Source organism: Motacilla alba, chromosome 2, assembly GCF_015832195.1.
Source record: "Motacilla alba alba isolate MOTALB_02 chromosome 2, Motacilla_alba_V1.0_pri, whole genome shotgun sequence".
Lineage (NCBI taxonomy): Eukaryota > Metazoa > Chordata > Aves > Passeriformes > Motacillidae > Motacilla > Motacilla alba.
Window position 1 is genome coordinate 55211164 of NC_052017.1, and position 13055 is coordinate 55224218.

Below are 13055 nucleotides of genomic sequence, written 5' to 3' on the forward strand. Positions count from 1 at the left end.
GACAGTGGATCTAGGCTGCAGAGTTGAAAGATGTCCAGCTGGCTTTAGATTTTTCTGAATGAGAGAAATGGCCAGCGCTCTGCCTCTACATTGATTTGTGGATGGTAAAAAATGCTCTGTGGGGGTGGCCCACAAATGGAAAAAGACCAGTTGGCTGTGTGGAATAAACCCACCTGAAATATGGCAAGACAACTGCTGCCTGACTTGTAAAACTAAGTCATGTAGATGCAAGTGTACCCAAGAATTGGGCTACTGAAGAGCAATGCAACAGTGGATGGGTAGATTGAGCTGCCAAGATTCAAGTGTCTCAGGTGGATCTGGATTGGCAGAATAAGGGTGAATTATTTCTGGCTTGGTGGTGCCATGATGCCTCAGGTCATCCAGGAAGAGATGCAACAGGGAGGAGATGGGCTTGTGACTGAGGATGGACTTAACCACGGATCCTATCTCTCAGGTTATCCGCAACTGTGAAATATGCACTGCAGTCAAAGAGGCCAAGTGCATAAAGCCTCTGTGGTATGGGGGACAATGGTTGAAATATAAATATGGGGAGGCCAGGGAGATTGTTTTCAATACACTCTCTCAAACCCACCAAGTAGTATGTACTTACAGTGGTGGAAACAACCACTGGAGATGTGCTCACTGCCTGTAATGCCATCCTGGGCCTTGAAAAACAAGTTCTGTGGCAACATGACACCCCAGAAAGAATTGAGTCAGACAACAGGACTAATTTTAAAAATCACCTCATAGACACCTGGGCCAGAAAGCATGGTATGGAGTGGGTGTATCATATTCAGTATCACGCACCAGCCTCTGGGAATGTTGAATGTTACAACGGTGTTAAAAAACATGTAGAAAGCAAAAAGTGGTGGGATATTCAAGCACTAGGATCTACATTTTGTGGAGGATCTACATTTTGTGGAGGCCATCTGGTTAGTCCATACTAGAGGCTCCACTAATTGAGCTCCTCCTGCTCAATTAAAACCTCCATATAGCGTATAAGGGGGCAAAGTCACTATGGTGCACATGAGAAATATGTTTGAAAAGAAGTTTGGCTTAGCCCTGCTTCAACCAAATGTGGGATTGTCTTGCTCAAGGATCTGGGTGCACTTGGTGTGTAATGCAGAATGATAGGGAAACATTACCTTGAAGGGATTTGATTTTTGAGTGAGAACAGTCTGTAATGTTGAATTGTATAATACTGGCTGCTGAACGACATTGCCACTGTATGCCATAAGCACCATGAACAGTGGATATGGACTGCTCCAGATACATCAGTGGTGAGCTCCTGATGGAGCTTGCACCCACCCAACAGAGCACCAGCCCTCCTGCCCTTGAAGACACCTAGGACAGACAGAATCCACAGTGAACTAAATGAACTCAACAGACATCTTGGAGGGATGGCCATTGACTACAAAAATTATAATAGCGCTTGAAACACATACAGATATATTTTTTTTCAATATATAAGTATATAGTCGAAAAGTGTAGGATCTGGGCATAATGCAAATAGTATAGAATAAGGAGTGGGTACTGTCCTGGTTACGAACAGGACAGGGTAATTTTTACAGCAGCCAGAGGAGGCATGGCTAGGACCTGGAGGTTATTCTATATCACTTCACATAATTTTCCTGAGATGGAGAAAGGGCTTTCTTCTGGATTGGGATAGTGTGGCAGCAGTCAAGTTGGGCTCCATGCTGAGCATCTGCATGTGAATCACTCGCTGTTCTCTTGTACCATTTTGTTATTCATATTGTTGCTATTACTGTTTGTTTTCTTACCTCATTGCTGTTTCCAAGAGATTGTTCTTAAGTTATGATCTGTATCTTTTTTTATGCCTTCAATTCTCCTTTCCAACTTTTTTCCAAGTGAGTAGTGAGTGAAAAAGGAAAGGAGGGGAATGGGTAATGGGGAGTGAGCAAGTAGTGAGTTTTGAGGTTTTTAGTGGGAGCACTAAATTGGAGAATACTGTCCCTAAACCATGATATTGAGAATGACTACTAGCCAAGGGGACTATGGTTGTAAGGAACCTGCTTGACCTAGGATTGGAAATTTATTTCCTTATGGTCACTTATTGCAGACTCTTTCCTTTCCTTTCTAAGTGTTCTTCACGGACATAAAGCCTGACTTAACCTATATGAGAAAAAATCCCCAGAAAAGATCAATTTCTGTTGATTTCCCAGTATTTTGAGATGTGACATGACACGAGTCTTCATACATCAAGTGACCATGCTGTAGGTATGAAAGATTCTAAGTACAAAACTGGTTTTTTATACTCAACATCTATAAGCATCTCTTAAAGCAAACATTTCCCTTAATTAATTAGTTCTACTAATGCATTTTAACTAGCCTTTAGGGAGCTGCTCAAATAGCTTAGAAACCAAGTGTCTCTCTGAGCAGTCACAAAGGCAGGCAGGTGTTCTTTCCAAGACAATTAGCCACTGTGGTTTTTAGAAGGACTAAGGGGTAAAAGAAGAATTATGAGCTGGCATTGAGAGATGTATTTTTCTGAGTGACTCAGCTGACACAGTAAAGGAAAGTTACTTAGAAATATTTCTGTGTTTAGTTTGTGTTTTACCTTGATATTTATATATCAGGCTCCTAACATAAATCAGAATTGTTCTACAATAGAAGGATACTATTGCTTGTTGTTCCACACAAAATCCTAACAGAAAATGTGCACCCCTTTTATGTATGTTGTATTAACAAAAATAAGAATTCAGCTCTTACACCCACAGAAGCTTTTCTCTGCATACGTTTCCTATTGACATTGATATGTTACTAGTACGTTTCTATTTGACATTACTCAGAACACTGGCAAGAAGTTCAGCACAATTATAATGACCTGCTAATTTAAGTAAATTATTTTACAGTATATTTAACAGGCTGTTTAAATTTGAATGCTCTGTGGGGAATACTGCAGCTGTGTCATCCTATACATATCTTCTCAACATAAAGCAATATCACAGAGTGACTGAATTAAATTAATAGGCCTTTTGAACGTGTGACCTGAAAAACTGGAAAACTGGGAAATATGGGGTTATAACAGTTGATCTTGTACCATCTTGTGATTCTAGAAAAGGACTTTCACTTCTGAGGGCTGGTAGGCATGTTTGGATTTATGTAGTTAAAATGCAAATGTAATCTAAAGGTAATGCGAAATGTCATATTAACAGGATCATAGAATACCAGGTTGGAAGGAAGCTGAAGGATCATCTGCTCCAAACCTTCTTGGCAAAAGCACAGATGATCCAGCACCCTATCCAGTTGAATCTTCAGAGTGTCTAATGCTGGGAAATCCACCGCTGCCCTGGGGAGATAATTTTAATGGCTGATCTCATTGAAAATTGTGAAAATTTTTTGTCCTGTGTCTATTCAGAATCTCTTCAGGAGTAACTTGTATCCATTACTCCATATCTTTCCTTGTACCTCCTTGTAAAATGGGGGTCTCCATCTTCTTTGTAGCCACCCTTTAAATACAGGAACATGGTGATAAGGTATCTTTTACGTTTTCTTTTCTCAAGGCTTAACAATGCAGTTCTCTCAGCCCTTTCTTACATGACAGGCTTCCCAATTTCTTCATCTACTCTGTAGCCCTTCTGTTGACCCTCTCCAGCCTATCCACTTCTTTTTTTGCATGGGAGGACCAAAACTGAACACTATTCCAGCTGTGGCCTGGCAAGTGCTGATTAGAGTGGAATAATGATTTCATTATCTTTGCTGGTATGCCCTTGTTGATGCAGCCCAAAATTCTGTTGTTTTCTTCACCAGAGCACCATAGAGTTCACTCGTATTAGCTTGTTGTCCAACAGGACCCTTAGGTCCATTTCCACAGAGCTGCTCCCCAGCTGGGTTGTTCCCAGCCTGTGTTGTGGTCCTGGATTATGTTGTGCAAGGGGTATCACCTTACATTTGTCCTTGTTGAACTTCATAAGGTTCTTGTAAGCCCACTCTTCCAGCCTATCCAGGTCTACGTTCAGGAATGACTCTCCCTTTAGAAGTGTTCCATTTCCCACTTCGTTTGGTACCATCAGCAAACTTCACCAGGGTACACTTGATCCCATCATCCAGATCACTTGTAAAAATGTTAAACAGCATTTGGTCCAGTATTGAATGCTGGAGTATCCCACTTGTGACAGGTTGTTAGTTTGAAAAGACACTATTTACCACCACTTGCTGAGGGTCTGGGGCCTGTCAGCCAGTTCCCCATCTGCTGCATGGACCACTTGTCTATACTATAATGCATCAGTGTCTTTAGGAGGAGGCTATTGGAAACCATGTAAAAAGTCTTGGAGATATCCAGGTAGACATTGTCCACAGCTTGTCCCAACATCAACCAAGCAGGTTACTGTCTCATAGAAAACTGTCAGTGTTTTCTTTGGAAAAAATTACTAATGTGCATCCAGCCAGTCTTATCTGACAGACTAAAAAACATGTGCAAAGAACCGCAAGCCCTGAAAAATCAGTCCTAACTGATGTTTGCTCATGAAAGATTTGCTCTGAGAACCGAGCACTCTGGAGAACTGCAGTGAGAAGCATTCTTGTGCTCAAGGGGTTTTCAGTTGGTTCATAGAAGTACCAAGCAAGCAGGAAAAGTTCTAATGAAAAGTCACTGGAATCAAGATGCTTAATTCACTAGCATCTGAATTCGCTAATTCACCGTGGACTATAGCTTTTCCATTGAGACTCAAATTCTTCACAATTTATATTAAAAAACCCAATCTAAACAAAATCCAAACTTAATTAAAGAAAGTAAAATGAACAGCTTTTACAGTCATGACATAATATATGAAAAGTGCAATGTGTCTTGTCTTTTCAAAATTTCTTCTCAATTTTTTTCTCCAGGGTGACAAGGAAGCAGAACTAGGGCTGCCCTTCTCTCCTCTGTGTGATCGGACATCTACTATGGTTGCTCAGTCTCAAATAGGTATGTCCCTTTTGGTGCATGCGAAGTAGCATCTTAAAAGAAAAACTTCATCTTCTCAATAGTACTAAGATCCTAGTGATATAATTTGGAATTATATTAAAGAGAGGAAAGAAGTCACAATGGCAATATTTTCCCCAGATCAACAATTCAAAGAGGAGCCATTAAATTTATGGTGATGGTTCCAATACAGTAACCAAATTACCTGTGATGTGTTTGCAGAAATAACTACAGTACCTGGTTATGACCCTTACTCCATGATTTTGTGATTTGTGAAGACAGGGCACACATGAGAATATCATGTGAATGAGTGTCATTGGTGTATATGAAAATGTAATGTCAATTCCTTTGATGACTTGGACAAAACATTTTATTCCTTTCACCCTTTCCCTCCCAATGCTTTAAACCAACCATTATTTTTCACTGAAGCCAAGCAACTAGCAAATCTTTTTCTGTGCCATCAATTCAGAAAAAGAGATCTTTTTACAGACTCACTAGCAGCACTTTCTCTACCTCTCCTTCAGTTACTGTGTGAAAAAGTAGGGGAAGCATGAGGAAACAATCTTTATGTTTAGTGAAAGAACAAGAGGGGCTAAGTGAAGTAAAACTATTTAGGGGGCTTGGTACAATGAAGAGAACATGGAAAAGGTGGATTTGTGGGTAGATTTTATACCTTCAAAGTAAGTGAAGTAGATAGAAGAGCATGTTCCAGCCTCCACTGGAGAATAGGTAGCCAAGTGAAATGAGAAAGGAAAGATAACATGGATGTTAAAATTGAGATAACTGAGAAAAACAGAAAGACAGAGAACATATTAAAGAAAGCAAATAAAAATTTAAAGAAATAAATTTCTCTCAAATAATGAAACAAAGATTTCCCTGAATCTAGGAAACTAGAGATTCATATCTTTGGCTAAGAGCTATTTCTGTTTTAAATTATTTCCTTGTTCCTGGTAAGCAAGCCATTATCTCAGAGACAGCATCCCAGATTTTTCTGGCTTTGGAAATTTAGACAATTCACCTACGAATCTGATTTTGAAGAGCCCTATACAAGCCTGGCCTGGTTACCAGGCTTGTAGCATTTACTGCTCTGGAACAATAACCTATCATAAAATGTGTGTTCTGCCAGCAGCTTGGTGGAGGAAAGCAGCAGCAAACTTGAAGTGCTACAGTCTCAGCTAAGACTCATGTAGGAGACTCCTAGACATAGGCTTATTGCTGTGCTGTGGGAGAAGATAAACTCTCCCTCTCTGGTTGCTGTGAGGGAAAGTACAGGTAGATACTTCTCTTACACATCTGTTTTATCAGCTTTAAGATATGTTCCTCACTCCTTACAGGGAAGAGGAGTTTTGCCTTCCCCAGGATCCCTCTATATAGGGTTGTGTATGCTTGGGAACCCATTTTCCTGGTCCTCTGCTTTTGGGCTCCTTTGCTCAGAAAGACCAGAAGAGGAAAGAATCTTCTGTTCTGAGGCCTCTTGTGTCCAGCCACTGCAAAATTATTGTTATATCAAAGCATCACAAATACAATTTACCTTAGAGGCACTTGTCAGTAGGCAAAGGCAGGGTTATTTAGTCATATACTATTTCATTTGTGCAGTTTAGTAATCCATTGACATTAATAGACTACTCTTTATTTTTGCCTTCTACCATTATAAAGTTACTAATTTCTCAGTCTGCTGCACATTTTGACAATATCTTTCTTTATGTCTCTTTTGGAAAAAATTGCAACCACCTGTTTTCTGGCTATCTGCTGAGATAAGAATTTCAAACTTGTAGGCTAGATTCTCAGACAAATAATCTCCTTTCATTTATTTATTTACCCAAATAATAGTCTCAAAAAAATGTTTCCTGGAATAGTAATTATATTTCTTTGCAGAAGTAAGTTTTTACTGAACTCCAAATTGTGCTATTATATGGTTGGACTTGATGATCTTAAAGGTCCTTTCCAACCTTAGTGATTCTCTGACTGTCATCTGCACCAAGCACTAAGCAATCAATTCTCACAAACTAAAAACCTTTGTTCGTAGTGAAATAAAATTGTGCTTTTGGTTCTATCAAGGACACAGCCTAGAAATTGTGTTCTAGTGGCTCAATTTGTTTGTAGTTGCTGGTTTGCTGCTGTAAGGTCACTGTAGATGCAACAACATTGGGCACACATTTTCATTAATTAAAGCTTCTCACAAAAACAGATGGAAAGTTTTGGCAGTATGGTTTATGAAATTAGGCAATCCAACAGAAAAACCTCCTCAAAGGAAAGAACATGTCTCTCCTGTTGTATCAGGTTATGAAAAAATTGTTCAGTTTAAACTGATAAATAAAAACCCCATGAATATAAATTATTAAACTTTATTTTGAAAACCTATTAATGTTAACAATGATTACCAATTATGATCCTTTTTCTTATTCAATAGAATGAGTATGGCAAATATTTCTGTACCATAGTGAAGTACAAAAACTGGGAGAGAGTTTTGTTTGGAAGTCAAGCTGCTTGTCAGAGTGTGGGAGAGAAAAAAACTGCAAAGAAAATCAGACCAAGACTTTAACATCTTCCAACAAGCATATCAGGAGCTAAACTTCTCTGGCTCAAACTCTAGGAACTTGGGTTACTGAAGATCAACCTTTATTGTCATTGTCCTCTTTGGCAGCTGATAAATGCAAGAGTATGATTTTATTTTTGTCCTTTTACTGACAAGAAATAAAAATGCACTTTCAGAAAACAGTGGATAAAGGCTGATGAGTGCATGCTGCTGATTTTTTGTTTTATGGTGAACTTTGGAGAAACTGTCCTCTACACTTTTTTTTCTATGTTGATGTTCACAGGTATAATGAATGAACAGTTAGGCATATGCCTGGAATTGACTCTTAGCATGCAGCATTAACTGGTAAAATCATCTTAGTCTCTAGTGTACAGAAGTGTTTATCATGCTCATTCTATTGAAGGAGAAAAAGGATGATAAACTGGTCATTACCATTAATAGGTTTTAAAACTCAGGCTCATTTGATATTCAGGGTTTTAAGTAGCAAACTAAATTACTGTATTTAGTTAATTTAGTTAAATTTCAGTGTCTTCACTTAAAGAGCAAACAAGGGGGGGTGAGGCCTGTGGGAATATGGCAAAAGTTACATAATTTTTAATAAAGTCCTAATTATTTTTTCTACAATAGCAGATTATGATTCCAACTTTAGTATAATCCGTATTTTAAGGTAACATAGTTGAATAACTTTTCCATGTTACAGGTAATGGAGGAAAAAATGCCACTTACCAAAGAAAAGTTGTCCTATGTATTTGAGTTTGTTTACCTGTGGTCCCTTTTGGCACCTCTGCTCATCTTTGTTGATGAGATGCAAGACCTCTCACAAGGAAAACTTCATTCTTAAACACAACTGTTTAATGTGTTTTTGTGTAACTGTTTAGTATTTCACAAAACAGATCTCACCATCCTGCTGCTGAAGTTAGTGACACATTCATCTGCCTGCTATCAGAGATTTGCATGTCTCAGGGCTGTTAGTGGTGAAGGAGCAAATGGCATTGGTATTACTTGCTGAGCAGAATGACAAGGTACTATGACTTGGGTTTCTTTGGTCATTAAGAGGTAAATAAGTTTTTGAGTGAAGGAGAATAGAAGAGACATATAGACAGCCAGACACACAAATGTGTAAATCAAGTTCTCATTATCCTTAGGATTCTTGTGGCACGCTTAACACTGTTCTAAGTTGGTAAAATTTTCAGTGCTTAAAAAAATTACATGAAGCTTGCTGGTCTAGCATTGTGGTCTAGCATACAATTTCCTGTTCAAGCTTTATACTGCATGCATTTCTGATTAACTACCTGGGAATTCTTTTTTTTTCCTAAATTTTACTAGATAACACTGACAGTGTTATGGAGGCACATGATTCACATGTTCAGATAAGACTGCATGTGTCCCCACATTTACAGACTATAATTTAAAAGTAACATTTTTTATTTGATTGGCATGCAAATACACCTAAATAATCCATCCATTTCAAAATTTAGCAAAAAGATGGGGAGGGAAATGGAACTAGGAGGATGCTCAGCTACTTTGCACTCAAGATATAGATTGAAGCATGAATTTAGGTGCCTGAACCACATGATCACTTCTTTTGTTGTTCATCTATCATTGAGAATCACCAGTAGCATTGCAACATACCATGACGTGCTCAGAAAAATTAAAACATTTGTTAACGAAAAATTAATTGTTAATAATTAAAAAATATCAAAAATTTGTAATAGTGGGGATTTGTAACAGTAGTAATTGTAACCTGAATTCCAGTGTGCCTTAGGAGGGATTAAGGACTTTGTTGTTTTCTTGGCTACCTGCAGCACTAAGTAACTAAGGACTTTGTTGTTTTCTTGGCTACCTGCAGCACTAAGTAACTTCATAAATGAAGTGTTAAAATAACTAGGGAAATATGTAAGCTACACACTTCCACATCTTATTCATGTATCTTGGGTTGAAAAGGGAAGATGTTTTTTTGATTATGTATTCTATTGCCATCTGTTAGAGGTGGAGCAGTTATCTTCTGTTAATTGGACTACCTGTTAAAACCAGGTAGGGCAGTTTTCTTTATCTCTTCCACAACCAATCCTCCCTCCAGAAAATATCTTCTGTTAATGGACCATTGAGTCTTACTGCATGACCGATAAAATTACATCATCCTATTGTGAAATGCTCCACCCAGGGGGAGGAGTCAAGCATTCCTACCTGGATATAATCTGAGATTTGAAACACCACAGGCAGCCTTTTCCACTGGATTCCCAGAGGAGCAGCTTTCTTTTCCACTGGATTCCCAGAGGAAGACCAGGCCCATCTACACCACCACTGGATCTTCAGAGGAAAACTACACCCTTCTACCCGATCACTGCTTTCAACAGAACTACATCTATCACTCCAGGAGGACTGCAGCCACCATTTAATTAGACTACTACCACCACCCTGACTGACAGTGAGTCAGGTCACATTCTGACTCTGTCAGTGTTGTTTTGTATTACTGCACTTTTATTCCACTTTTATATTTTCCCTAATGAAGAACTGTTGTTCCTTCCTACTCCCATATCTTTGTCTAGGAGCACCTTAATTTCAAAATTATAGTAATTCAGAGGGAGGGGGTTTAAATTCTTTATTTCAAGGGAGCCTACTGCCTTCCTTAGCAGACACCTGTCTTTTCAAACCAAGACATCATCCAATTTAGATTTTCCTTCATCTCATAACCTTATGTCCACAGAGCTCTTCAGTCTGCACTTCCCGACATTCAGATCAGACCCATATTCATTTCTGTCAAACTGTATACTTTAGTAGAAAATATTTTGGTCTTTATTTTTCCCTTTTTTTTATATTAAAAATGTGGGAAAAACATCTAGGTCTCTTTTATTATCAACAAGAAAAAACTGGCCAAGCACTGAGGAGAGAGAATTCACAGCAACATATTGATGTTGTAAGTAAGAGATGTTCAAGGTTACTGGTATTACTGCTGTTATAATTATTTTCTTCTTTGAGAGAGTTCTTCTTTGAAGGTAAAATTTATTTTTAAGTTTTATCAAAATATACTAGGAATTTGGTTTCAATATCACACTACTCTTCTTATAAAACAAGTCTTGATGAGTTTATGTTCTGATTTGCCAGAATTTCTTTCCAATATTTAAATAAGTTCCTTTCATTTCATGCCCTATTGAGGGTCTTGGGTCAGGGATTAATGTATAATTCAGTTTTCCTTTTCTAGTATTTGCCTGTCCTTCTTTCAAGGTATAATTTTTTTACTGTCATTTACAGTGTGGTCATCTGTATTCACTGAAGCAGGGACTCTACATAAATCTTGCTCTTGCCTGCTTGACTCTGCTTGTGTTTCTGCTCAGGTTTCATTGATTTCATTGTGGAACCCACCTTTACTGTGCTGACCGACATGACAGAGAAAATTGTGACTCCACTAATTGATGAAGCTTCCCTCTCTGGCATGTCTGGATTTAGGCGTTCCAGGTGTGTAACCTTGCTCCTGTCCCTTCACTCTATGAGCTGCCATTGCAATCAACTGCCCTGATTTCCCCCCTCTTCAGTGTATGTCTTTCTTGTGGCTTAAAGACCCATATCTGCATTGTCAACACTGCAGCTCACCTCGTGAGGTGACTTTGTGCAGGGAAAGTGCAGTCTGGAGGAGTTCCAAGAGGGAGGAGGGTGGCATCAGCCTGAGTCATACCTTCTAAGGCAAGGAGCATAAATGGTCGTAGCCATGTAGTCAGATACACTCTCAGTGCTCCCTTAGTCACTAATGTCATAGAGAATGTAATGAGAGTAATTGGGAGGCACTTGCTTCTCCATGCCTAGAAGTATGAATGGGATTGAAACAGATTTAATAGCTGGAAAGAATAAGCACACTTTTGTGACATTATTTAGGGTTATGCAAATGTGCAAAGAATCACCACAATTTGCCTGGAGTTTAGGTGTAGGAAGTCTTGAACCATTCAACCTGTACTGCTGTTTTAGAGATACTGCTATTTTAGTAGTTTAATTGACAAGGCATATCTTGGAATTCAAATGCCACGTGGCTAGTGATCCCTAGAGTAGGGCTATCAAGTCAGGATTCACTCTCCCAGGTGACTTCTTTGCTCTTGGGCAAACAAAGACCAAACACTAATATCTTTCTATGTCAGTAATCTTGCTGCCTTTGTTAAAATGTTCACAATAAAGCATCAAAAGTCAACTGTAGGATCTGTAACAGAAATGAATGCCTAACCCTCGGGTGAGGTCACCAAGCCCTTGACAGAGACTGACCTGTGCCTAATACCTGCCATTGGTGAAATTTAGGAGACTCCTTCTGTGACATATTTGATTTCTAGAATTGGCTGACTCTCCAGTAATATTTAGGGAGTGGAGATACACAAAAAAAGTAGTTACATCACTTAGTGAGCATGAATGCCAAAAAATAAGATGGGGGGGAAAGCAGCCCTTTATTTCTAATACTGGCTCAGGTTTGTACTCTTTGCTTTAACCTTGGTTGTAATGGAGTGGCAGAGATGGGAAGGATAAGGTATTCAAGCTTAGTTTTTCCAGGGTAGCCCTGTTATCTGACTTTCAGCCATTATTTTTTCTTATCTGTATTTGAGTGTATGGGATGCTGATTTCTTCTATGTTTTGTGATATTATGTCCTAGTTTGAATAGCATTAGTCCCTCTGAAGTAAAAAGATCAAGTGTCAAGAGCACCGGGTCCAAAGGAAATGCCTCACTCAACTGCTCCATACTCACTGTGGACTTCAAATGTTTTAAAGCCACCTGGACTGAGGTGGTGCAGCAGAACAGGGAGAAATGGAAAGCACAAGCCACCAAAGGTAACAGCCAGGCTTCTCTTAGTGAAAGAATAAAATTCTGTTGACCTCTTCTTCTTCAAACTCATCTTTAGTCTAATCATTCTCAAACTGTTAGTTTGAAAGAATCCACCTGTTGAGTTCAATAATCCACTCTGAATTCAGAAAGACAGGAACATTGTGACTCATCTGTGCTTTATTTTCATCTTATGCTAAGTGTACATAACAAAGAGAATGTGAACAATGGGAAGAGAAAAAATTTAAAGGGAATTCCCCTAAAGTCACAGATCAGACTCAGCGGGTGCAAAAATAGTTGAAATGGTATTTGTAAATATAGATTTATCTATATTTATAGATATAGATATATTTATATATTTATTCATTGTTCAGGTTGAAAGGGGGTGGTACTTTTAGAGATCGGTGGTAGTTGGAGGATAGTTCAGAGGACTGTTCCTCTTACGACAGAACATTCTCTACTCACAGCTGGTTTCATATTTCTGGTGATAACTTGGAAAATTAATTAGAAAGTAAGCTGAAACTGTGTGTGATGTCATCAGTCGGGGAAGGACTGCTAACATTTCAGAAGAATATGAGGGCTGTGTTGGTTGAAAGTTGACCAGGGTTCAATACTGTCATGAAACTGAAAAACATCCTGACCAACATCCCACCACCACTGAAAAAAGCCAACAAAGCAAAGCAGCATTCCCCCCATACATACACTAAAAAAATCCCTCAAAAGACTTTGCTTCTAAGACCCCTTTGGCATTCTTCTCATCTTTTCAGCAGTGACAAGGCCCTCAGTGTTATTCCATGTCC

General features: G+C 38.8%; 1 protein-coding gene across 2 annotated transcripts in view; it reads left to right on the forward strand.

Annotated features, from left to right (window-relative positions):
* The window catches only part of PDE1C (phosphodiesterase 1C), a 351275-nt gene that overhangs the window by 314246 nt on the left and 23974 nt on the right, over window positions 1-13055 (forward strand). For both annotated transcript variants that reach the window (XM_038125944.1, XM_038125952.1), the window contains 3 exons: window positions 4846-4927; window positions 10796-10916; window positions 12088-12263. In XM_038125944.1, coding sequence (XP_037981872.1) covers window positions 4846-4927; window positions 10796-10916; window positions 12088-12263 — 379 coding nt within the window. The remainder of the gene's footprint in view (window positions 1-4845; window positions 4928-10795; window positions 10917-12087; window positions 12264-13055) is intronic.